This window comes from Octodon degus, unplaced genomic scaffold (genome assembly GCF_000260255.1).
Source record: "Octodon degus isolate 3935 unplaced genomic scaffold, OctDeg1.0 scaffold00106, whole genome shotgun sequence".
NCBI lineage: Eukaryota > Metazoa > Chordata > Mammalia > Rodentia > Octodontidae > Octodon > Octodon degus.
Window position 1 is genome coordinate 4,717,263 of NW_004524682.1, and position 25,816 is coordinate 4,743,078.

Here is a 25,816-nt window from a genome sequence, read left to right on the forward strand (position 1 = left end):
CAAATCTGAGCTGCACAGTGAGACCCTGTACCAAATACATAAAAAAAAAACAAAAACAGTGATCACTTATCTAATAAAATCATTTGTGTATATTATATGTGTGTGTTCTATTTTTAAACTGTATATTGCAGTTAAAATCCAGTTATAATATCAGGAGTGATTATTCAGTTGCACTGTTGGGGCTAAGCTTTTAATTGCCCTGTTTATAAATGCACCAACATACTAGTCACTTTTTTCTTTTATTTTTTGAAAAGGACAAAAACATCTTTGAAATCCTACTGTCAATTTCATCTAGGACTTTTACGCTTATGGAAAACCAAAAATCAAGCCCAAAAATAACACTCATTTCAAATCAGAGACAATGCATTTCTTCTCATTTATTCAAATTCACTGCAGGAAGTAAACACTAAAAGATTAAAAAACAAAACAAAAAATTCACACTGCAGTATGTACAGTTTGACATCACATGAAGAAATTAAACTTCCAACAAAAATGACAAATTATATTACTGAGCAGATTGCATCAAAACTGGTTGTGTAAACCTCAGAATTCTTACCATAAATGGTAATGAGTCTGTATTCCAGTATTTGTTAATACAGGAATACTCCTGGTATATTATGTTTGTTGCCAGTGGGATTTAAAAATTCATGAAAGTACTTGTGTGAACTCTTTATGTTGAAAAGTAGTTGATTAGATTAAAAAAATTAAGACCCTTGGATTCAAAGCACATTCTTTCACAGAGCTTAAGCCACGAAGTCATGTCCAGAAATGGAATACTGCCGTGTTGGGATGAACATCAGATCTGACTTGTGAAGACATTTTGCCAAATGCACAGATGCACAGGGTCCCCCATGCGCTTTTCATGCAGCAAGTAATCGCAACTTAAATAAAAAGTATATTCTATACATTTGTCCAGACTTGCAACTGTATACATACATGCACAATTTTTAAACCTGTCTGATTATATTTACACTTATACATGGAATATACAGGAACCAAAGAGATTAAAAGGCTTTTTTTCTGTTGCTTTAGAACAATACAAAATATGTATTTCTCATTAAGGAAATCACTATTTACATCACCTTTAAAAACCAATTTAAACATCTTCATGTAACAAGTCTATATATATATACATATCATATATATATATATATATAAAATATATATACTCTCGCCAGTTTACTCTCCTATAAGATGCAGCAGAGAATAAACAGGCAGTATTACTTTACTGATGTCAATGAGAGCTGCAGTACCCTTTCACAAATGACTTATTAGGGAGAAACCGTCTAGATACCTAAAATAGTCCTTGAGAATGCGTGTATGTGTACCCTTGTACCTACAGATGCATAAAGAGAGTGAATTTGTGGATGTATGCCCTTTCTCACTGCCCTTCTTTAGAATCAGTCTGAACTCAAATTGGGGACATCCTCTAGTAAGAACAGTATTCTTTGTGGTCAAATTCATTTATCCATCACTTATTTGCATTCCTTTGTTAACAAAAAAACTAAACAAACAAAAAACAAAGACAGACCCCCACCCCCACCCCAGTGCTGGCTCTGGATGTTCTTTTCCCTAACCAAAAGGTCACTCCCTGGTAAAACATCCGCCTGCTCTCGAACAAGGGTGAGTACCAGTATTTCTTTCTGACATAGCTCTAAGGCTCTAGGTCTTTCACAATGACCAAGAAAAAAGAGCTGTAAAAGCTTATTTATATAATGTAGACAAGACTGTCACAATATGGACACAGAGTACAGTATATTCACTGGCCAGTGGAATTTTAATGTCAGAATAAGCATGAGCCTTCACTTCCCTGTGATGGAGCGTAAGATTTGCTCTTATAATTGTATTATATATCCAGTAACTATTTACAAATCATTTTGACAAAAAAAAATAATCATTTAGGGTTTTAGATTATATTAGGAAATAATGTCCATTTTTAATATAAAAACCTTAGAAACAACTTCAAGTAGCGCATTTCAAATTATTTCCTTCTAATTAATAGTTCATTATACAATAATTTTTGATAGATCAGTTGATAACCTGGCTCACAATAGAAAACAAAAATATCTGGTGAATGAATTGTGAATTGTAAAATCTGAACTTTAAATAGACTTGTTTCAAGTTTCAAATGCCATCTGGCTTTAACATAGAAAGTTTTTCCAAAACTGTTTGGATGTTTACTTTTAAGTACTATTTGAAAAGAATTAGTCTAATGGAGCAGAGTACACCGTCATGGATATGTGCCCTTTATAGAATTTTCTTTAGTCAGTCTGAGTTCAGTACCTTTCTTCAGTTTGAACTAAACGTTTTAATCTTTGTTGGCATTGTTCTTAGGACAATGGTTTCAATAGAAGATAAGGATGTATTCAGAAGTTTCCAAACCACCCTGGAATCACCTGAGTTTGGTAAGTGGCCCTGTCATTCCAGCTCTAAGGCTAATTAAGTAGATGTTACTTATTAGAACAAATAAATAATCAGATTTTCCTGAGATGTTGAGCCAGATATGAAAGTTGTCCCCTCCACCCAATTTTTTAGTCATAAAAAGTATTCTGAACCTGATTTCCAAAGACATAACGGCAATATAGAACTACAATATTGCAAATTTTAGTTAATGTGTGACTGTACTGGGGAAAATAGACATCAAACATCCTCTTTAGAGTCCATGATCTGAGAAAGTCACCAGCAATGGTTCTCAAACATCAGCGTGCAGAAGAAACACCTAGGAAACTTGTTAAGGTGCAGAAGCAAGATTCCCAGGTCCACTCTGCAGCAGTCCTTGTTCTGCAGGTCTGAGATGCTGCCTATAAATCTGCACTTTAAAACAAGTGTTCCTGATGATTCTAATGTCGGTGGTCTGAGTACAGCTTCAGGAAATTCTAGTTATAAGACTCACAGGTACCACAGGAATGGTGAGAATTAATTTTACAAAGAGATGGTGAAAAACTGTCCAAAGAAAACCATTTTGTTTCTGTTAAAAACAATTTCTTAAATAGTCAACTATTCAGAAAACCACCTGAAGATGTGTTAACTTTCCTAATTCTGTAAAAGGAGGGGTATTTAGTAAAGTAGTTAAAATACAAAAATTGAAATCTGCCCTTTTTTTTTTTAAAGATCTATCAAACTTTCATTGATTGTAATCAAGTTTACTAAAAAGTACAACATTTAAAGAAATACATATTGAAAAGGCCTGGGGTGGGGCAGACACATAGGGAACCAGAAAACCCCTTCCAAGAGTTAAAAATAAACATTCATTTTTAGCAAAAGTGAAAAATGTGAGCTTTTTTTCCAAGTTATATTTAATTGGATAATGAGATGTTTTTAATTTGATAATTATTCTTTATGGAGTTAACAGTTTGAACTTTAAAAACATGGGTTAATGTAGGCTGACATCTGAAGTGCAAAAGAAAGTACCCTAAAAAAGGCAGCAAAATGCATTAATCCACTGTGGATGGAATTGTACATTTTAATGTATGCCTCTTATGTATGACCATAAAAGAACTTCATTTGTAGGCTACTCACAGTTGTTATATGATGCATACAACAATGTTAAAACAACCAATTGCTATTTCAAGAGAGTTTTCTCATGATATCTAATGTTAAGCAAAAATTAGTATGCATATTTAAACATCACCAGTAACCAATACTTTTCAAAATGAAAAAAGTTTCAATTATATCATGCTTTTCTCAAATCATGCTCTTATTTATACAGATCTCAAGTTCATACTAATTGGTTTTAAAAAGAGCCAAAGCTGGATGGCAGGTATATTTTATTCTGATTCTTTTTTAATTGTCAGCACGTTTCCCATAAGTCCATAAGCTTCTCCATTTGCATTGTGTGGGCAAGATGTATTATTTCCCATATGGCTATTGTAAGGGCTTCTTAAATTAAAGAAAGAAGCTTTAGTTTCTGCAGCAGGAAGTAACTCTTCTTTGATTGCTATCTGTGAGACACTTTCAGCAGGTGAAGACTCCCTCCAAATGTCCTTGTCCTGTGATTCTCGACTGGTTACAGAGTTGCCTCCTTTCTGGAGCATGTAATACAGTATTGGGTTAGTTTTGGTCAGTCTTGGGGAGTCTTTCTCATATTCATTCTTACCCACATCTGTGATAACCCACTTGATGGGTCCCTGCTCACTGGGCACGGAACAGCCATTCAAAAGCCCAGGTTCTGGTCTAGAACAGCCCAAGTGCTCAGGGAAAGGAGGGCTTACAGGAGTTTTCACCACTCCTGGATACGAAAATGTCCTAGTATCCACAGAACTGTTTGGCTGAGTGGAACCATACATCAGTCCATTTAATGAAGACATGGTGAAGTCAATCTTACTGTTAGTCACATTATGTTTGTGTCCTTTCTTTTTATTTTCAACAACAGAATTATTCCTGTGTGGGGACAAATCTCGAACACAATTTTCTGAAAGCAGTAACTGTTTTAGAACATTGAAGCTTTTGCTCTCTCTGGCCCAACCTCTCTGTTCACTTTCATTAGCTGAACCATGACCAGCAGGATACTTAAACTCAAGATCATTTCTGCTAAATTTCAGCTCTTCCTGGTTAAGCAAGGACCCATACAGTACTTCTGGAGTACTGTGATTACTTGCAGCTTCAACAAAATTGTTTTTCATCTTTTTAAATGAATTTTCTAATGGTTCAGTATAAAGTTTCCTTTTCTTGGGGACCATGCAAAGACTCTTTGATTCTAGAGGTGTCAGTTCACTATTTCTGTGATTTTTATCTGGATCATCTGTCAGGTAACTCTCTTGATTCTGTCTCAGCAATCTACTTAACAGACCATTCTTGGAGAAAGAAAAATCTTGAGGTGAAATGGGCTCTGATTTAAAGTCCTCGGGCGCGGGTAAGGCAGGCGTGCTTCTCTGCAGTGGGGGAGCCGTCCCCAAGGATGGGGTGCTCGGGGCATCGTGGCTCAGACGCACATCTGTATTATGCATATGTAAGTCATCACAAGGCTCAGATTTTATTTTCACCATCAGTATCTGTTCATTTAAAGGTCTCTCTGTATGTTCCTGAGCACTTTCATCCCTTATTTTTTCTCTCTTTTCACTCTTACCTTTGTTGGGATTTCCCAGAAGCAACTGAAGGACAGTGCGTCTTTCTAGCAGATTTTCTATTTCAGAACCAGAAAATCCTGCTTCAGGACCAGCTGGTTGACCACTGAATGCTTTATTTTCTTCACCTGCAATTGTTTTATTTGAGAGCAGAGGGCTATTTAATCTATCGATCATACCTATATGTTTATCTGTGTTTATACTTAACAACTGTTTGCTGGGTCTCGGCTCTTCCACTGACATTGAAGACTGCATCCCACATTGTGCCAAATTTTGTAACAGTTTACTGGCACTAAAAGTTGCAGAATTTTGTACAACTTCATTTTGGGTTGTTTTCTCTCCTTGCAATTCTTTGTGTTTTGTAAGGTCCATCAAGTGGTTAGACGCAGTGTTTGTTTGCTTTTCAGCCTGAGCACTACAGGCATACGGTGGGGAATTCCATTTGATGACCATAGAATGTTGAGAAAGATTGATGGGAGACTCTGCTTTGGTCGATGTAAGTAATGGTGGAGTGTTGACTGGAGTAGTCCTATTTGTACTAGGGCTCTCTATTACAGAAGTCCTTGTGTAATTTTGTGTATTAAACTTTGTCATATCACTGTGTACTCCCTGAGGGCTGGTGCTTTTTTCTGCATTGTCTTCATTCTTATGGCCAAGTAATAATTGAAGAAGTGTAACTTTCTGATGTGAATTTAGCTTAGAATTTTTTGAGGTATCTTGCTCTTCTTTGATATCTACCTCTGGGACTTTTGGATCCCAAGTGTTTAGCAAGGACTGAGTTAAGTTATCAAGAGAAACAGGTTGGTCACATTCGGGTTTCTCAATCCGGTGCTTGCAAGACAAGTCGATGGGAACACAGTTGGAATAGGAACTTTCATCACCACTGCTGTCATCTGTGAAACTGGGATTGTTATCTGAGTATTCATCGATGGTCGTAGGTGTGCTACTATCCTCAAAAATACTTCCTCTCTCATTCTGATTGTGCCCATTCATTGGCTTAGGCATGGTCTGGCTTTTAAGAAGATGTAAAAGCAAACTATTACTAGTAGCTTGTTTTATATTGTGTCTTTCCAGCGAGTTCTTATAGCCTGAATTTTTGGGGGAAGAAGGAACGATGCCCACTGGGTTCTGAAATGCTGCAGCATTGTTTCTATTAGCCATTACTTTGCTTGATGATGTTCTGGCTTGACCATTGAGATGGCCTGACATTCCTTTTGAGAGCTGAAAACTGCCCATGTCTTTCTGGCCATTTTCTTGTAATCTGGCTATAGCAGCAAGTCTTTCACTTGCTGCTTGATTTGCATTTTGTGTCTTTAAAGCATGTTCCCGAGAATACTGTTGCAGATGGGCTTCACTAGAAAGGAGCAGTGCTAACTGGCTACAAGCAACACTAGGTTTAGGTGAGGTGGCAGGGCTAGCTCTTTTCTCCACCATGCTTGCAACAGCCTGTAATCTTGCAGCACATGACAAGGGTTCACTCACAGCCTTTGTTCCACTTTGTCCAGCACACTGGGGTGACTCTACAAACCTATCTCTGATGAGGTTTTTAGTTACCTCAGGAAGATTTGTATCAGGCTTTTGATCTTTAGCTTTATTTTTCTTCAACAAAGTTTTTAAGTGACTTGATGCAACACCATAGCACCTTAAGTCTTTCTCTACTTTTAAAGAATCGTGGCTGAGGGCGTATCCTTGCTCCTTGAGGCTCTGCCTAATTTGTTGTGACAGAGCAACAGTCTGAAGCCTAGAGCTGAATGACTGAAGCAAAGAGGCCAGTAATGTGCTATCCTGTTTGCCTTTGGGCACATTGTCAACCATGCCAGCCAGCAAAGCTTCTTTCTTTACATTTAGGTTCACGATGGAATCAGACAGCCTCTTCCGCTTTGCTGCATTCCAGTCCTCAGAAGACTGCAACAGCCTGGCTTTTTTGAGATGCAGCATGCCAGATCCCTGGTATGTATGTGTATTGAGAACTGGCCCATTACTTTGACAGGTGGGAAATGCACTGCCTGAAATTTTAAAGTTCTGATCCTCCTCATTGTGCCCAGCAGACTTTTTGTCAATGGCAGTACCTGATCCCCCTGCTGCCTGATGCATTAGTAATCCTTCTAAGTAAGTTAAAACAATAGAATCCTGCTGCACATCAGAGCCAAGCTCTTCTCCATGAGTCATGTTCAACAGAAGTGCTCACAAGGGCTTGGTTTCTGTTCACTTTGAAGAATGATTTTCTCTAGTTGAGTGGTATGTAACTTCAATAAGCGAGAGACAGTTTATCACCTTCCATAGCAGTGAGATAAAGAGGTCTTGTTACATTCTGACCAGGATTTCTTCTGCCAAACAAAAGATAAAAGGTATAAAACTCCAAAGCAGTCTGACCCGAGGGATGATCAACTTCTAAGTACTTGGTAGCAGAAATCTCCTTAATACATAGGTCTGGAGCAGCAAGTAGATACAATTCTTAGTGAATATGCTGCTTTTCTTTCTTCATCTTTTATTCTTCATTAAATGGAAGTAACAGTGTTCTAAAAAAATAAATAAAAACAGTTTAAGCAATATAATACTAGCTTCAGGCTATGACAACCAAAAGCAAAAGAACATATACATATATTCTATATAAATACAATATGCACATATATATGCATTATAGTCACATCTTTAGTAATTATTGCTATCTCTATTAAATTAGAAAGCCAATGATTAATCCATATGGTTAACATGATCCAATCATTTAGAGAAGAAAAAATATTTTAATGTTGTAATTCTCTTCCAAAATCTAGGATCTACAATTTTCATAAGCACCTTTCTGCAAATTAACATGAATGTACAGTCTATCGCTGTATAGCTCCATGTGAGGGACTCAGGCAGTCCTGAATACATCAGGAGAAACAAAATAAATTGCTTTGCAAAAGGAAATCAGAAGTGTATAAAGTCAACTTATTTGCTATGTCTGCTGTAGAGTTGAGATCAACAGAAATATTCACTTCTGACCTCACCTGACAGCACATACTCAATTAAGTAATTTTTAGAATTTCTATTTTCAAAGAAATGAAAGCCCCAATGACTTCCAGACTGTTCATGAGCCTGTGGGGAGTGCCAGTCTGAGGAATATTAACAAATAATAAGCAGCTTAATCTTCTTTCTCCTACTTTCCTCTACCAAGAAAATTCTGACTTGTTTTCAGGTAATGGGGAGGTATCACAAAAATGCACATTTTTTCCCCATTTGTACACATCTTTAAATTAATGACATGTTGCAGAAAAGATATTTTTCTTTCTTAGTGGTACAAAAACAAGGCTGCATTTTATAACTCATAATATATTAGAGAAAACTGGGAGCTACAGGTGTGCAGGCTGAGACTGTGGCCCCGCGACCAAGCATCCGAGGTGGTGAATATCTCAAGTTTGAAGTAAAAAAAAATGGCCTCCAATAAAACAACACTGTAAAAAATGGGAAAGAAACAAAATGGAAAAAGTAAAAAAAGTTGAGGAAGCAGAACCTGAAGAGTTTGTGGTAGAAAAAGTACTGGACTGACATGTAGTGAATGAGAAGGTGGAGTGTTTTCTGAAGAGGAAGGGATTTACAGATGCTGACAATACATGGGAACCTGAAGAAAATTTAGATTGTCAGAGTTAATTGAAGCATTTCTTAATTCGCAAAAAGCTGGTAAAGAAAAAGATGGTACAAAAAGAAAATCGTTATCTGACAATGAATCTGACAACAGCCAAGTCAAAGAAAAAGAGATGCTGCTGACAAATCTAGAGGTTTTGCTACAGATCTTGATCCTGAGCACATAATTGGCGCCACAGATGGTAGTGGAGAGTTGTTTTTCATGAAATGGAAAGATTCAGATGAGGATTATTTGGTGCTGGCGAAAATACGAAATGTCCTCAAATCGTAACTGCTTTTTATGAAGAGAGACTAACTTGGCATTCTTGTCCAGAAGATGAAGCTCAAGAACTTATATCATTTATACATATATGTGTGGGGAAAAATATTCTAATGAAAATCCAGCTTAATATGTCAGTTTGTTAGGTTTTGTTTGTTTTGCATCTATAGTACTGATTACTTTGAGCAAATAAATAAAGCTTTGGTAGTTGCTTCCTTTATCAGAAAAGAGCATTTGGCAGCCTGATATACTTCTGCTTCTCTAAATGTTGGGTGGAACTGTCCACAGTCCACATCAGAACTCATGTTTAGCTCATAGGCTTAAGGACCATCCTGAGGTTTTTGATTGTGTGTGTATAAAGAAAATTCTTATGCAAGTGTTTTTTGTTTTGTTTTTAAACGTTTACCAAAATACAAACTATGGGTGATAACCTCATGTTTGAGAAGTCATCGTTCTAAGAAATCACTTACAGTTAAACAGAAAGTTTTCCTGAAGCCATAACCTTTTAAGTTGAATAGATGTTTTTGTGGTTAATCAGACAGTTTAAAGTAGATATTTTCAGAGCAGCCATATAAAAATCTGTATCTATCTTTAGTCACAAAAATACAATTTACTTCCAACCCCCCCCCCAATAAAAGTCTTATCTAGCTGGACACTGGTGGCACACACCTAAAATCCCAGCACTTGGGAGGCTGAGGCAGGAGGATCTTGGGAGTTCAAGACCAGTCTGGGCTACAAAGTGAGGGCAAGGCAAGCCTGAACTGCATAGCAAGACCGTCTCAAAAGAGAGAGAAGAAATTTCTTATCTCTACCAACAACTTCCCCACCCAAATGAGGTAGCAAGTCAAAACTTGGTTTGTTTTAATTTGCAAAGGAAGACTTAACAAGGGAACATTAAAAATTCCTCAAGACTCATTACTTCACAGCAAGTTGAAATATGCACTCAAAAGTCAGGATTCATGTATGTCTTAAGACTTGACTCATGGAAACCTACTGCATGGCTGGTGATGTTCACAAGTAGGACCTATAATAAAGGAGTGGACAAACTTTAAACTATTGACCTGCATGTTTTTTCTTGACACCAACTTGTTCCTTACATGTAGGCTCAATCTTTTCATTACTCGGGTTACTGTTTTCAGCAGAAGCCAGGAAAACAACTTTGTAGTAGTCAGAATGTTATCCTACTGTATACTGTTTACTTTACTGTAAATAATGGTGAACAAGTGGTCAATAGTTTTATACTCCTTTAAAAATATATTAGAGAAAACTTATAATGTCTTAAAAACTGTTAGTATATTCATCTAATTAAGGCATTTAAGAATCATTTACTAAGATATGAAAATAACTTTGTTTCCTTTCTATACCACTGCCAATCTTTTGGTTTTTGAGACTGAAATTAGTCATAAACATACTGGTAATTTGACATTTTATATATAAGTAGTCCTTAAATGCTTCACTGAAGCAGAAGAATGAAATATGGTTACTGGAGATCTTTGTGCTATTTCTACTCCCCTTTTACTACAGATATAAAGTATTCATTGTTTAAAAAAGAAAAAGAAAGTATCAGCACTGAGGAGACTGAGGCAGTAGGACTGTCAGAGTCTGAAGGCAGCCTGAGTGACACAGTAAGTTTAAGGTCAGCCTGAACTATGTAGGAAGACCCCATCTCAAACAAAACGGTGAACAAATAATCAAGCAACAAACACTGCATCCATAAGTTTCTGATTTCCAAAGCAGATCTTCCAGAAGTTGACTTTAAAAGGAATTACTGCAGTGTCTTTACAAAGAAAGGGGCTCCAATACTGTGCTTTAGCATTCATTCACCTATGCTTCCCATGTTAACAGAAAAACGCTACTACTACATTAAAATAATCATTTCTTAAATAGATCTTTTGCACATAGGAAGACTGTATCAAGAAATGGAATCAATATATGCTATGTACATAGAGCAATACTATTATGTAAATATACCAATTCCCCATGGTGAACACAATCACTACTGAAAATTGGTACTAAAAAATTAAAAATTAAAATTTTTAGCAATTTCAGGAATACAAAATAGCATATAAAGCAATTTCATTAAACTTCTGTGGTCTGAGGCCTACAGTAAGCATACTGATCTAGTAGAACACACTCATAGCTGAATGTTCTCATGTTAGGAAGGAACACATTTTTTATGTTCAAACACACATATGTGTGTGCAGACAAACACCCTCCCCCACCTGTATACACATGGATAAATATGAATCTAAAATAACTGTTGCATTGATTTAATAAATACAATTCAGTACAATTCAACACCAAGCTCTTACTGAACTCCCAATCTGCTTGGAGATGTTTGATTGGTAGGAATTATGTTCACTTGAAAGAGAGATGGGATCTGAATATGTAGAGGACTGCACAAGGTGAACCCGCAGTCCCAAGTTTTTAGATTATTCCAACATAGAGTCCTTTCCTCCTTACCAAAATTATTTTAAGTGACCTTGTTATATTACTGTGAAAAATTTAAGAAGTGCAACTTGAAAAATCTTTTACAACTGTTTTGAAATTTTACAACGAAAATAGTTTTAGTTTAGAAAACATGGCTACCATAATGTATATAACCTCAACTGTAGGTATACGAAGCTATGATATCATCTAGAAAAGCATGCGAGAAACCAACTTATAAGAGCCTTGAAGGAAAGGTGAATAACTGCTTCCAAAAAATTTAAATCAAGATGGTTATTTTTTTATGTACTTCACTGAAAAGTAATTCTATCAAAAGAAGTAAGCAGTGGAAGAAAATGAGCTTCTTGGGAAAATTCGTCTTTTAGTAAGATGAATCTGAAAATCAAAGGTTAGAGCCATCTGGAAAGGCTGCTTCGGGTGATAGTCACTGGCAAGAACACCTAGGTGCAGTCAGGACATGAAATGTCTAAGCAGGCAGGGATTCAGGGGCTCTGAAAAGCCTCAATTGTGTAGCCTCAATTTGTGCAATCTCTTTCGGGAATAATAAGCCAAATTTCTTCAGATAATTTTCTTTCTTACTACTTTCATAACTCCCATCCAAGTACTAACGAGGCCCAACCCTGCTTAGCTTCCGAGATCAGAGGAGATCGGGTGCATTCAGGGTAGTATGGCCGTCGACACCACTTTAATAACCTACATGGAAGAAACCAATAAAAATTCTAGCCACCTTCCCAATTATTGTCTTTTCACTTATATAATACAAAATTTAATAATGAAACTTAGGGGGAAAATAAAAAAGGGTGGAAAGATACCAGAATATAATGCAGTGTACCGAGACCTACAAATATTGCTGACTTGTAGAGATGTTTAAAGTTAAAAGTGTGATTTAGCATTTTTCATCATTAGTTGCACTCAATATATGTTAGCAAAAAGATAACATCATTTTTTGGGAGGGGAGAGGTCTCACTTTGTAGACCAGGCCAGATTCAGACTCATGGTGATCACCCACCTCGGCCTCCTGAGTGCAGGGAGTACAGGTGTGTGCCCCCACAACACCCTGCACAAAGATAACATTCTTAAAGCACCAGTATGTAGTTTTTGTGCCTGGAGCTACATGCATTTCACCTAAATGTCAATGCACACTTAAGAATTGGGTTTCTTTAGGAGATTTGGGAACAATGTATTTCAAAACATGAGTAGTTTCTAAAATATTGTGATCCACTGGCTTGATTCCTCCCTAACTTCAACAATGATTTTACTACACCTCCCATACATGTCTATTTGGAGAGCCTCAATATATTCTTCATAAAGACAGCAAGAGAGCTCTTGCACGGCAGGGGCTTGCTGTGTCTTCTGCATGAAGGGAATGGAATTTTTCAGAATTTCGTTTATGTAGGAAGAAAGGAACAGTGCAAAAGTATTCTATAGACAGGAAAAAATAAAGAATAAGATACTAAGAATAATGAAGAACTCATGAATTCTCCAATTCTTATGAGGGCTCAGAAAGAAATAGTTTAAAAGGAAAATAGTTTACATTACTAGCCTGTCTTTAAACATCAGGTTAGTAGTCATGGCTGGCAGAATAAAGATTTATTTGACACTTTAAATGTTTTTACTTGGACCTCATTTTTATAAAATGGTTCCATTAAATTTTTAGAAAAAAATGATTAAATGAAATTTAGGAAACCAAGAAATGACTAAATCATCATCTTACGATGTCAAAATCGACTTTGTATAATTTTCATGATTTTTTTTTTTTTTTTGCAGAACTGGGGATTGAACTCAAGCCCTTGTGCTTGCCAGGGAAGCGCTTATTCCACTGAGCCATCTCTCCAACCCTCATGCCAAAATAGTCATCATAATTTGTCACCTGTGTCCAAAAGACCATTAATTACTACTCAATTTAAAAATAATTTACAGAACGAAAATTAAATAATAAAAATAACTTCATTAGAATTTTTATCAAGAAATCCAAATGCAGCACAATATCCCAATTCTTATTTCCTTATCCCCTGATTTTGAAAGATTATATACAGGAAATGGGCAGCATGCATGAATACTGACAATTCACCAACTATTATGTGTAAATCTGGAACCATCTTCTAGAAGATTACTGATCCTAGATTTCAAATACATGCTTAAAAGGTTTTAGGACTTCTATGGTTTTCTTTTTGTGCCTGTAATGCTGAAAATGTGCTACCTTTTGAAAACAATGGTTCAATCTACAGCTCATAATTGCCAAATATTTCACAACAATTACTGTACAGTGCTCAGTCCAATGAGTTTCATTTTCATACTATCTCTTTCCTTCCAGTATCTTTTATCACATACCAGGCTTCAGTAAAAGGCTCACTTAATGAAGAGTTTCAAATAAATCTGAGTGTTCAACATCTCAAAAGATGAAAAAAATAAGTACTTTGTTTAAGCAAAATTTTGAGTAAAAGCATCAAGCGATGAATTCTTACTGAGTACTCCGCAGGATGAAAATGTACTTCCTTGTGTCCTTAGAACGATACTGCTCACTCACCGATTCTTACGAGCTTGAGAAAATCCATTTACGAGACTGTCATTTGAAAACAATAGTCAGATGTGTTGCTTTACAAATCAGTGGTCCCTGATCATTTATGTCTATAGAGCTTCAGGCTCTACATCCATCTTCTGATTCCTCCAATTAAAACAACTTTCTACACCCCCTTTCTTCTCCAAAAATGAAAAACACTAAATTCTCAATTGTTTTGTAAAACTGAATTATTATATCCAGATTTGTTCACATTATTGAAAAATGATGCAACACAATGAACTATGCAATGAGAGCCCTGAGGATAATATGACAGGATTTATTTCATTATTGCATCATCCTTCCAGGTGCTTCAGTCATTTTATTTTCATCATAGTATTTTTGGTATTTCAGCAGGTAATAAATGAATTAATTCCCAAGACAGTAAAATGACAAACTACTTAAAGATTTAAGAAAAATAAGGTACTAAAATTCCAAACTGATCTTCAATTTATAAAAGCTTCTACTAACATAAAAGGTAATAACAAGATATATTTTATCCTATTAAAAGCACACTATCATTTTCAAAAATAAGCATGATACGATTTTTCTTACTAGTTAGAAATATTTTTTAAAAAATATATTGAAAACCACAAGTGGATCCAAGGAACCCTGAGAGTATTCCAAGGGGTTTAACATGCTTCATGACAATTTAATAGTCATGTCTAATGACCTATTAGGATTACAAACTAAATCCTTTTATTAAGTTAAAATTGTTAGCATAGATGTTATAAATTTGATAAAATACATTTTCCTGATTCACTAACATACAATAAGAAACTACTGGTCTGGCCAAAGTTATTAAATATAATCAAATTAAATCATAAAAAGTGCACGGAATCTTGACTCTATGTATGGACAGATTTTAGGATAGATTCAAGTTTCAACAGATAATTAATGAAGTATCTAGTAAAATACTTACAACAGCATATTTTCAAAAGGAGGTGTACTTTCTTTAAAAAGTACTTTAAAAGTATGAAATTAGATCTAAATGTGGTTTAAGGGCTTTGTCAATAAAAGAAAGTTGTAAATAATTTGCGTATTCCCAGCATACAAACGGATGCTATACTGAGCCTCTGTGTACGTCCACAGCAATGTGGTATGTACACATTCTCCATGTGGAAATGGTTTATTCAAAACTCGGCTGAACTCCTACATACTTCGGCAGAACCCAAGTAGTGACAATACTGAACGAAGGATGAACCTCATAGAGCTCCTACATGTGGGACTACTTGTGATCAGGAAGAGGTAAATAAGAGGGGAGATTTTCTCCAAATGCTTTTGAATTCAGTGTCTTGATTGTAGTCAAATTTTCCATAAAAAGATCTAAATGATTAAATGTCTATGAAGTCACTTGGGATGCTATTTAAATCTTATCCAAGGAGTATCTCATGACTTCCAACTGTTCCCATGAAATCTACAATTGCTTTCACATTACCAAGTAACATCCATTTAAGCATTATTACATTTAAGGGCTTTCTGCAATGCAGCCTTTTTGCGCGTTCTTCTTAGTACACAGCTGCAGGACACAGGGACCGCATTCCCTGCCAGTGACTGGTGCAGGTCCACATCGCGATCCCCTTCTTTTTCCCCCCTCGCATTCCCTTTTAATTTTCCAGCATGAGATTATTATTTATTTTGCAAGATCTTAAAAAGTTAATTATTGGGCACAGGGAGAGAGCTCAGTAGAATAAGCGCTTGCCTGGCAAGGGTAGGGTCCTGAGTTCAATCCCCAGTACCACACACACAAACAAAGTTAATTATCATATACAATATTAAAACCAGACTAATGGGCCAAATCCTTAATGCAGCTTTGATGATTATTTGGATTTGGCTCCAGTTCCTAAGAATACAGAAATAACCAAGGGGTGACTTGATTGGGCCACTCAATAGTAATTCTTCTTGGACAATATTATTAAATATGAATTATTACCTAATGGTTTGTTTGTTTATTTATTTATTGCGGTACTGGGAATTGAACTCATGACCCTGCACTTGCCAGACAGGCACTTATTCTACTGAGCTATCTCCCCAGCCCAATATTGATTACTTCAGGAGTGTAAAAAAGTATAAAAGTATAAGAAAGCTAAAATGTTTCATTAAATGTCAGTATAAAAGTATCTGTATACTAAGAAGATATTCCAAGTCCTACTTATTTTAAACCTTTTATCTAGACAATAAAAATCCAGGTAAGTAATATAGAGAACTCATGCATACACTGACATGGGACTACAAAAGTTTAAAAGGTTGAATGGGAGATAAAACCCAAGAGCAATTTAACAGCAAGATATACATTAAACATTTTATCCAGATGATTAACATTAGCTTTTCAAGGCAAGGGCCACTGAAAACTTAGAAGATATGCCATCTACCGCAGTTTCACAAAACAAGAAAGGCAAAGTAACATGTTTGATAAGGTCCTGAAACTTGATTTGAAAGTAACTACTATAGTGAATCTTCTATTGTGAATGAAAAGATACTGCAAAATAAGAAAAATAGTCAAATACTTGTATGTCGCCATTTCATAGCATGGAATAGTGTGATGGTAAAAGAATAAGTCTGACATTTCCTTTATGAAAATATATTTCTAATTGCTTACAAAGTGACTCAAATTATGTATTCTGATAGGTCTTGAATTCCAAGATAATAACTTCCTTCAGTATAATCTTTATCAAAAGAGAGATGCACTATTGTGAATTTCATGGGAAAAAAAAAAAAAAAACAATATTTTGCTCAATTGAAGGCCTCAACACTTAGGCCTCTGAGCTTAGACTCCAGTTTCTGGCCTTCTCTCAGGCCTTCGTATTTTACCCATAAATGCTCTTCAAAGGCAGGTAACGAGGAATCCACTGACTGACACAGCAAGAAAAGCAGCTGTCTGGACTGCTCTCCTGCGCAACCTGAAGGACTTACACATTCTTGCCCAAGGCCAGATTTGCTCCTAACTTCCAAGTCTATCAGCTTTAACTTGCTTGTCAGCTGTTTCCATCGGGGTAAGACAGTGTCACTCACAGCAGATATTAAGAGAGACCCACTGGGAGACACTACTGCTTGAATAACCAAATGTTCAACACAAGGACTTCTTCAACTCAAAATTTTATTTCCACAATCCCAAGTAATTTATTAAATTGTAGTTGATAAAACTGACAAGCAGTTTAACTAGAAAGTTACTGCTGTGAAAACAGACCTGACAAATGTGAATTCTAGGGTAAGAAAATAGTTTTAAAATGGCCATACTCAAACACTCGAAGCTTCAAGTTACTTACTGTCTCCACCTCTTTTCAATTTAGTCAGAAAATTTCAAACATATTTTTATTTCAAAGAAAAATACAAATTTACATTCAAATTAGAACTTTTTTTTCATCTCACAATGCCTGTATACTAAGTGAAATGCAAGATTACAGTAAAGATTTCTGATCTTTGAGCAAATAGATAAAAGGAAGTGATAATTGTCCTGGTGACAGAAACAAATACCCTTATGACTGATACAGTGAAATAAAAATGGGCTTTGTTCTGCTGCATTCAGAAGGCTTTTGCATTTGAACCTAATTCAATAAACCCACTATTCATTTCCCCTGCCTCCATAGTTTATCTTAAAATTAAATTAAGATGAAATGTTAGAAAAATGGGAAGAGATTAAAAAAAACAAGATGGAAAAAACTGGACATTTTAAGTTAATAGTCAAAGAACTAAAAATCACAGGAGCTAGAAAAAGAGCTAAATTGCCAAAAGAAAGTTCCTATTACAGAAATGCAATGCTACATGATTTTCAAAACACAGAATGTAGATAATTAAGTAAAATTACTTATAATTTTTAAAAATCTAGGAAATGAATTTTCAAATAAGAGTACAAACTATATTCATCATTAGTGTCTACATACTGTTTTTTTACTGCTCCTAAAGACCTAACAGTTTTTCTGAAAGAACGTAATGTAATCACTCAACAAATTACTCTGGCAGCAAATAAGTATTGAAAGAGAATTTAAAACTAATGGAGAGTACAGATTCTCCTGACCTTGCCCCATAGTTTCTTAAAGTAACTTACACTTTCTATCACTTTTCAAAAGTATAATATTTCCCAATTTCCATCAAAAGAAGAAATATATTCTAAAATGGCCTTCTCCTAGAATTGAGTGTTGAGTACACACACAGGGACATCCTTTGAGATTGGTACATAAATCCTATTAAACTCAACTATGGTTTCTCTATTCCTAAAATAGACTTGACATACAGACAGAAGCCCAAGGTCAAGGTCACAGATCAGCAAGAAAGATTACCAGCAGAACTGATGTAACAGCTGGCATCTGATCAAAGCTCCCAGGGTTTTCAGTACATTTAGCAGACATCCTGCATTTACTCATAGGGTACACTCTGTTTTAAAAACATTCCTCCCATTTGGAAGACAAGATCTTCATATACTTCTTACTATAACGCTTGTTCTAAAACATAGTGCATTTGGATCACAGATAAGAAACCTAAGTATTTTGGAATTGTGAGTTTTTATTGGTGTACATGTGTATTATGTACGTATACTAACATATTTGTTATATCAGATCCTGGCCATATGATAATTTTGAAAATAGGTTGCAGACTCACTGGGGCTGAAATGAATGGTATGTTTCAAAATACCTTGGGCCACTTTATCCCTCCGTACATTTAATATAAAATGAACTGCTAAGTGTAGGATCAGCCAGAGAAATTTTATGATGTATCTAGCCATAGTCTTCTATGATGATTTTCAATATCTTCCATATAAAAAATGTGGTTGCTAATAGCAGCAACAAATTAGTTTTAAGGGTTAATACTAAACAGTATAGTTATTTAACAAAACCATGATTTTTTGTTTCACTGTTCAAACAAAATAATTTATGCTAAATTTCTGGTAATAAAAATCATGTGGAGAATTTTCTTACTACAGCATTCTGATCATGCAGTGTTTTTCAGAGCATGACCCTGAAGCTCAAAAACAGGGCCTCCTTATGGTAGGCCATGGTGGTCTACCACTGAGACAACTCTTTGACCCTATGGACCCATTTAATGGATTGATAATACTATCAGGGTGAATTCAAACTGACAGCTTTCCTTTTCATATCAAATGCATCTGCTACAGCTTAATAGTTTGCAAATTATCTATGATACAAGAACTCAGAGATTCTCAAAGAAAATAAAAAAAATTGAATATGTAAAATAAAAAAATTCAAAACTGCAAAGAACTAAAATCATATATATTATCTAATTTAATATCATTAAAAATGAAACTGCCTTTGCTAGCAGAAGTAGATTATGGTATATGAAAATTACAATTAATGGGTTATTTTTACATCACAGTTTGATTTTAAACTCAACTGACATTGTTTTTGGAGACAAACACAACTCTATACTGTTAAAGTCTTTTTAAATAAATCATTTGTCAATATATACGATATATATGTGTACACACACACACACACACACTGTTCATACATATTATGAAGATTTTTTTTGTTTTTGCTGACACAGGATGCATCATGTGATACTACTTTGCCACTGCCCAGCAAAAACACAACACTGTTTAGACTGCACATTTCATCTGGGCTCTGAAGAAATTCACGACAGACACGATTCATACGCAGACACAGCAATAATATCTATAAAGGGAAGGAGTCAAATGAGGTATCAGAAGCCAAAATGAGGGACGTACGCTGCAGACGAAGGCAGGAGCTACGGCACATAACTACATGACATGTGCGCTTTATGGATGGGCCTCTATGCTCACGTTCACCACAAAGGACTATACGCTCTCCGCTTCCCAGCAGCTAATATATAGAGAGATGCACGTCCCAAACTGAATGAGAAGATTCAAAACCATTCCGCATACTAAGACCTCTTGAGGAAGTGCTCATGGAAGACTACTGTAGAATAAAATTATCTACAATATCCTGTATAAATACAGCAAGTTTTATTCAATTACCATGTGATCTTATGTAGCTTGTGGCTGCTACTCATTTTTCTAGAAATAACTGTTTTTCATTTGTGGAGCTGCTTATTGTTTATCATGGCTTGGGAAGCTCTGAGGGAGAAAAGAAGCAAACTAATAATTTTCTAGATCAAAAAAGCAAAAATATATTGGCAGCTAAAGAATAAGCCATGGACAATCAGAAGAATTTCACATATATTTTTATCTTAGAAATAAGTAAAATTTTTCTTAATAAAAAACAGGGCTCTATTTCAGAAGACTAATGACAAAGAAAAGCAGAGCACTACCTGCACAATGTACTTGGGGAAGTTCTGCATCTCTAAATATCATAAGAGTAGATCCTTAATCTAGGAATGAGGTTACTGGCACACCATCAATACACTGCTTACTGTACATTCATTTAAAAAATTATATTGACAACCTTCCTGGCTTGTCTTTGTCCTATCTGTGAATACACACAAATATTTGAAGTAACAAAGTCAGAAACTGTTACCAGGAACTGCTAACCTGAGACTCAGCTTCCGCTGCTATCCAAGTGAAAAGCATGTCTAGTCTTCACAGCACGGACAATCGGTCCCTGCCATGGCCCCTGCCACTGGAAGGTAGAGGCAGACTGCAGAAGTGAGCAGAAAGGAGGCTTTAGAAGACAACTTCAGAAAGCTGGAGCAGAAATGGAATGCACAGTAGCCCTGCTGACATAAGTCAGGGCTTTTCTGACTTGACTGAACCGAAGTATTTCAGAAAAACTGCAACAGTAAAGATCACTGACATGCCACTTACTATCCGCTAGTTACATTATGTAATTACATCATGTTAATATCAAAGACTTTTTTAGGTTAACTGGTTTCCTGAGAAAGATGACATGACCAGTGGCATATGCATATGCATATATATATATATATATGTATATTTCTTGATCACTGCTTAGTAGTTTGTTCAGCTCTTAACATTATTAATTACTTAAGTTCGTACAGCAGTATTATTGCTTATCTTTTGGTTTTAATATAATTTCAAATACAGTATCTACAGAAAGTGAATATTTTACATTTAAGTTCTTGTTGTTACAGATGAGGATATAAATAAGAAAGGCATGGACAGTGTGATACGAAAGACAGCATAAAGAATCAGCTACCTAGTGCCCTTTCTCCCATCCGCAAACCTAGTTGCTACAGTCCATGTTTCATGAAGTATGTCAAAGTTACAAATACAAAGGCAGGGAGTGATACACTGTCCACGCACGCTGGAGTGCTTGACACTCCTGCTCCCTGGGTCCATCTCACTGGTGGCCCCCTTGCTTCCTCAGCAGTCTTTCCTGAGTCCTGCAGGACAGAGACTGTCCTTCTCTCTGTGATTCCACAACCTTCAGAGGATCTTTTCCTCATGCTGTTCACAAATTATATTTTGGTTGTACATGCCTGGCCTCCAACTACAGTGTAAATTCCATATAGGAACGAATACACCTTTGATGTCCTTATTTCCAAGGTCCCGAGAAGCAGTGACATTCCCAGTAGGACCCGTGGCAACGTGACCTCATGGAGCCTCAGTGTAAAAAACGGGTGAGCAGTTGTAATTCTAAGCCACCTTCAAGTTTAAAATGATGTTATTTTTCATGTCTGCTTCAAATTCAAGATCGTTTCCTCCTGAATATAAACTAACAAGCACTTCCAAAATTAAAGAAAAGTAAGATCTTTATTTGTATCCTACACAGGAAATTATGTGGGTGTGGAAAACATGAGTGATGACTCTTCTAATACAAAAACAAAAGATCTATACATATTAAAAGCATAGTTTTTGAACATTTTAAAGTTTATGGAACATAACCTTCAGCATTTATTAATTAAGATCTGACCAAGCTATGAGTGGCGATGCACATCTGTAAGTGTAGCTATGCAGGAAGCTGAGGCAAGAGGATTGTAGGCTGGGCAAGTTTGTGAGACCCTGTCTCAAAATAAAAAATAGAAAGAACCAGGGATATGGCATACCTGGGTTTAATTACAGTCCTGAAAAAGAAAGATTAGCTGATCGAACTATTATTAGGGTAAACTTTTTCATCTGAATGTACACTGAAGAGAAGTAAGAATGAGCACTTAGTTTGGTTAAATGAAAACATCTTAACCTAAAGTGATTTAACTTGAAGATGTAAAAGTAATCAAGTCACCTTTAAAACATTAAATCTAAAACACTAAAACCAACTCAACAAAACCAAATTTTACCGTAAAAAAGTACATCTTTCTTGAATACTGACACAAGACTTGAGTCAACACACCGCTGCTGTTCTTTCTGTGCTCCTTGCCACTGGCACACCACGATTAGAATAGGAAATATCAAACGAGGGAATATCGTACCATTGACCTATATCAAAAGGGTAAGGTCAGGTCCACTCTTGTCTCCTTGCATGGTATAATGATATTTCTCAGGTCTACGAGTAGAAAAAGCCATGTGAGTTCAGAGACGGGTAAGACTTTAGAAAACCCAGTTTTCTAAAATGTACAGTAAGACACTTTAATATACATTAAAAACAAGAATATCTCTGTATTCCAAAAGCTACTTACGATATTTCACTGCCAAATCAGTTTTCCTACTTTTTTGGTAACCAGAAATTGAGCGCAGGACCTCACGCTTGCCAGGCAAGCACTGTGACTGGGTTATATCCCAGGAAGACACTTTATTCACTTGGATTAATGATTCCTTTTTAAAGCTAATAAGACAAACATGCTATCTTCCACACAACTGGATATTCAGATCTATAGAACTGGAAGAACAGTTTAATTTTCCTCTGATTCTACCACCAGCTAACACTTTGATTTTCAAAGCGATTATCTAAACATAACAGAGGTACAATACTTAAAGGTTATGAAAGAGTTGAAAGGTCATCTGACTAACCAATCACCCCATTTGACATTTAAACTTCATAACCAACTGTTAACTCTGATAGCCTAGTTTCTTTCTGAAATACTCTAGTAACTATCCTGGAAGGTTATATCTTTTAGAATTAAATGGCTCTAGGCTTAATTTCTGGTTCTTTTATTTACTATCTGACCTTAGGCAGATCAGTCACTCTCATAATTTGTATCAATTACAAACACACAATACTGGTATCTGTTTCACACAGTCATCAAGAAGAGTAAGTGTGCCTGAGCTCACACATGATGATTATTAGCAAGATAAGGACATAAAAGTTATCCCTTACTCAGAGAACCTGTTCTATACTTGTGCAACTGTAACGATATATAATTATTCTTTGCACAGCACTTTCATGTCTCCAGTTATCTTTCCAACATTAAAAAACTCATGCCATGCTCCAATGAGCAGCTGCCACACTTTGGTAAATTCTAGGCAAGACAGTCAACACCCACTACTGACAGGAGCCTAGCAGAGGGCAACAAAGGGAGACCAATGTTCCTGGGAACCAGATGTGGTGGGTGCTGCAAGTTTCAAATTCCTTACTGACTAAGGTGCATGCAAAGCCTCCCGGAAGCTCTGACACAGACTGCCATCTCGGAACTGAAGCTACTCTGCTTTGGCTGTATCACCACCTCAAGTGAAATACCCGAATATGTGTTCTTCAGTGTTCTTCATGGGGTGATCAATGTTACAATGCAATGGAACTAAAGTGCAGAACACATTAGTGATTAATTGCCCAAAAGGTAGCTGATCTAAAACTAAATCTCAGTCTTCTGAATTCTAGCCTTTAATACTCCATCAAATTGTCACAGGCTACAAAAATTAAGGACTTGTAAACACTGGGTAAATCAAACATTTCTGCAGTATTTTGAAAATTCTGGCTTACTTGTCCTCCAAAATCTTTTCTCTGCTATTTTAAGTCTCTTGTTTTTATAAGAAAGACTACAAAGTATGGTACTTATGGGAAAAGTGGCTGAATTACTGACTCTGAAGTTCAGCAGTGGGTGACTTCAGCCATTTTATTCTTCCATTCTAAGGCTTAGTTTCTGTAGTTGTGAAAGAGGAATAAAAGTATCTATCACAGAAAACTATTACATTACATAAAATGTACTTGTAAAAGCGCAAGAATAATACCAGTGCATTTTATGTGCACTTAATGAATGCTAATGATTCTGTTTTTTATCAATATAGCACCAGACCAAAACACTTTTCTCAAGTTTTAAAAAAATAGTTTGCCATTCTCTGTATAGTTCCTTGGTGGGCAACGGTGTTTGTCTTTGTCGTCTCGTACCTGATACAAAACAAAACAAGGTGCTTATTATGTCTTTCTTTCCTAGCCCTTTCTCTTAAATTTTCCCTGATCACAGCCTCAGAGAAATGGACCAATACTGAGAAACTAAAATGGACCAATCATGTCCTCTCCTAGGATCTAGAATTCAAAGTCAGATTTCTGTAAGAGTGGTTTTAAAGAGAACACATTCGACAGAAATATACAGGGGAATCACTATTGTAAGAGAAAAGGATAGAACATGTCCACAGAAGTACAGATGAGAAACAAAATGGACGCGAGACGAGAAGCAGAGAACTGCTGAATGATCTGATCTTCCAGTTTCAAGGAGGTAGAAGGCAATCATCATTGCCTTCCTGAAGAGCCTGCTGTAAACATCTACAAATACCCTGTTCCTAAGCTTGGCTGGGAACAATGACACCATTAAAATATTGTACTGTACTAATCTAATCATATGTAAGATAAACTGCACCCCTCACGCAGTGCCTGAAAGAATTCTGCAAACTCCAATGGTCTTCTTTCTCACATTTGCTATAATAACATCGCATCAGGTATGGTTAAAGAGGAACACATATTTCTGATTTCCAAATGAGCAAAGCTAAAACATAAGGAGGTAAATATGATGTCCAAGGTAATACTCAGAGTTTGTAGGGGGAGAGCTGATGATCAAACTTCAAATTACTTATTCCCTGGGGCCTGCACTAACCAATAAACCAGCTGCTTCCCTTGATGGACCTCAAGTATGCTCAATTATCCAAACTGTGTGGAAACACTGACCAAAACAGGGGTTAATTGGACATTGGTTGTTTTAATTCCATAATCAGCTCTTTCCCTGAGTTATCCTGGGAGTGAATAACATATCTTTTGCAGGAATGGGAAAGAGGCCAGCACAGGCCATCTGGCTGAACATGTCCTTTAGTCAAGTTATTCCTGCAGCTGTGTTGAATTTACTGATGTTGAAGAACTTTCCAGTTTAAATTATTTTACCATTTTCCCCTCTATCTATTTAAGTTTAAAGTAGGTAAATCTGTATTTCTAGATTAGCAAGGCTGTTTCATTGTGATGTCACTGTACATACATAAGCAGAAACTGTGTGTGTGCGGGCAGGGGTGTAGATTGGGACTGAGGAGTCTAAAAAAGCTTTCTCATGTTCCAAAAAAGGGCAACACAGAGTATGGCTACAGAAAAGAGGTAAAAACTCAACTCTTTTTCCATGAAAACTTAAAAAAAAAGAAGTGTTGGTCTTCCTATTAATCAAGAAAAAGGAGAGGATAAAAGAGCACAGATACCCTATTCCCTTGACCATTTTCCTTACTACTTCTACTCTGTAACTGTGCTAAATGACAAGAGACCAAGACTATCAAATTTAATTCCTAATCCCTCAGAATCAGATACTCATCCAACAAACGGATCAAATCACCATTTTTGCGCCAACAGCCTAAGAGCCACTTTGGCATATATTTCTTCTCTCCTACCAGTTCCTGCTTCCTGTCACTTTCCACACTCCTCTTACATGGTTTTTCTCTTCTTTTTTCCACCTTCTTTTAACTCTCAAGTCTTAAATCTATCCATCTTACTCATGAAAAGTCTCTGTACCCACAACTTCAAAGGCTTCCATATCTGAAAAATGTAGGAGACAAGATGCAGATGCCTTGAGAAGAGCTGATGAAAGAGGGGCAAGCTCAGAAGGACTATCTTTCCCAATTTGCAATCTCAG

At 36.1% G+C, this 25,816-nt stretch overlaps 1 protein-coding gene across 3 annotated transcripts in view; it reads right to left on the reverse strand.

Moving 5' to 3' along the window:
• Window positions 1-357: 357 nt before the first annotated feature.
• Window positions 358-25,816, reverse strand: part of Nrip1 (nuclear receptor interacting protein 1) — an 82,155-nt gene continuing 56,696 nt past the window's right edge. For all 3 annotated transcript variants that reach the window (XM_023724118.1, XM_004639087.3, XM_023724119.1), the window contains exon 4: window positions 358-7,582. In XM_023724118.1, coding sequence (XP_023579886.1) covers window positions 3,768-7,232 — 3,465 coding nt within the window. In that variant the 5' untranslated portion in view covers window positions 7,233-7,582 and the 3' untranslated portion in view covers window positions 358-3,767. The remainder of the gene's footprint in view (window positions 7,583-25,816) is intronic.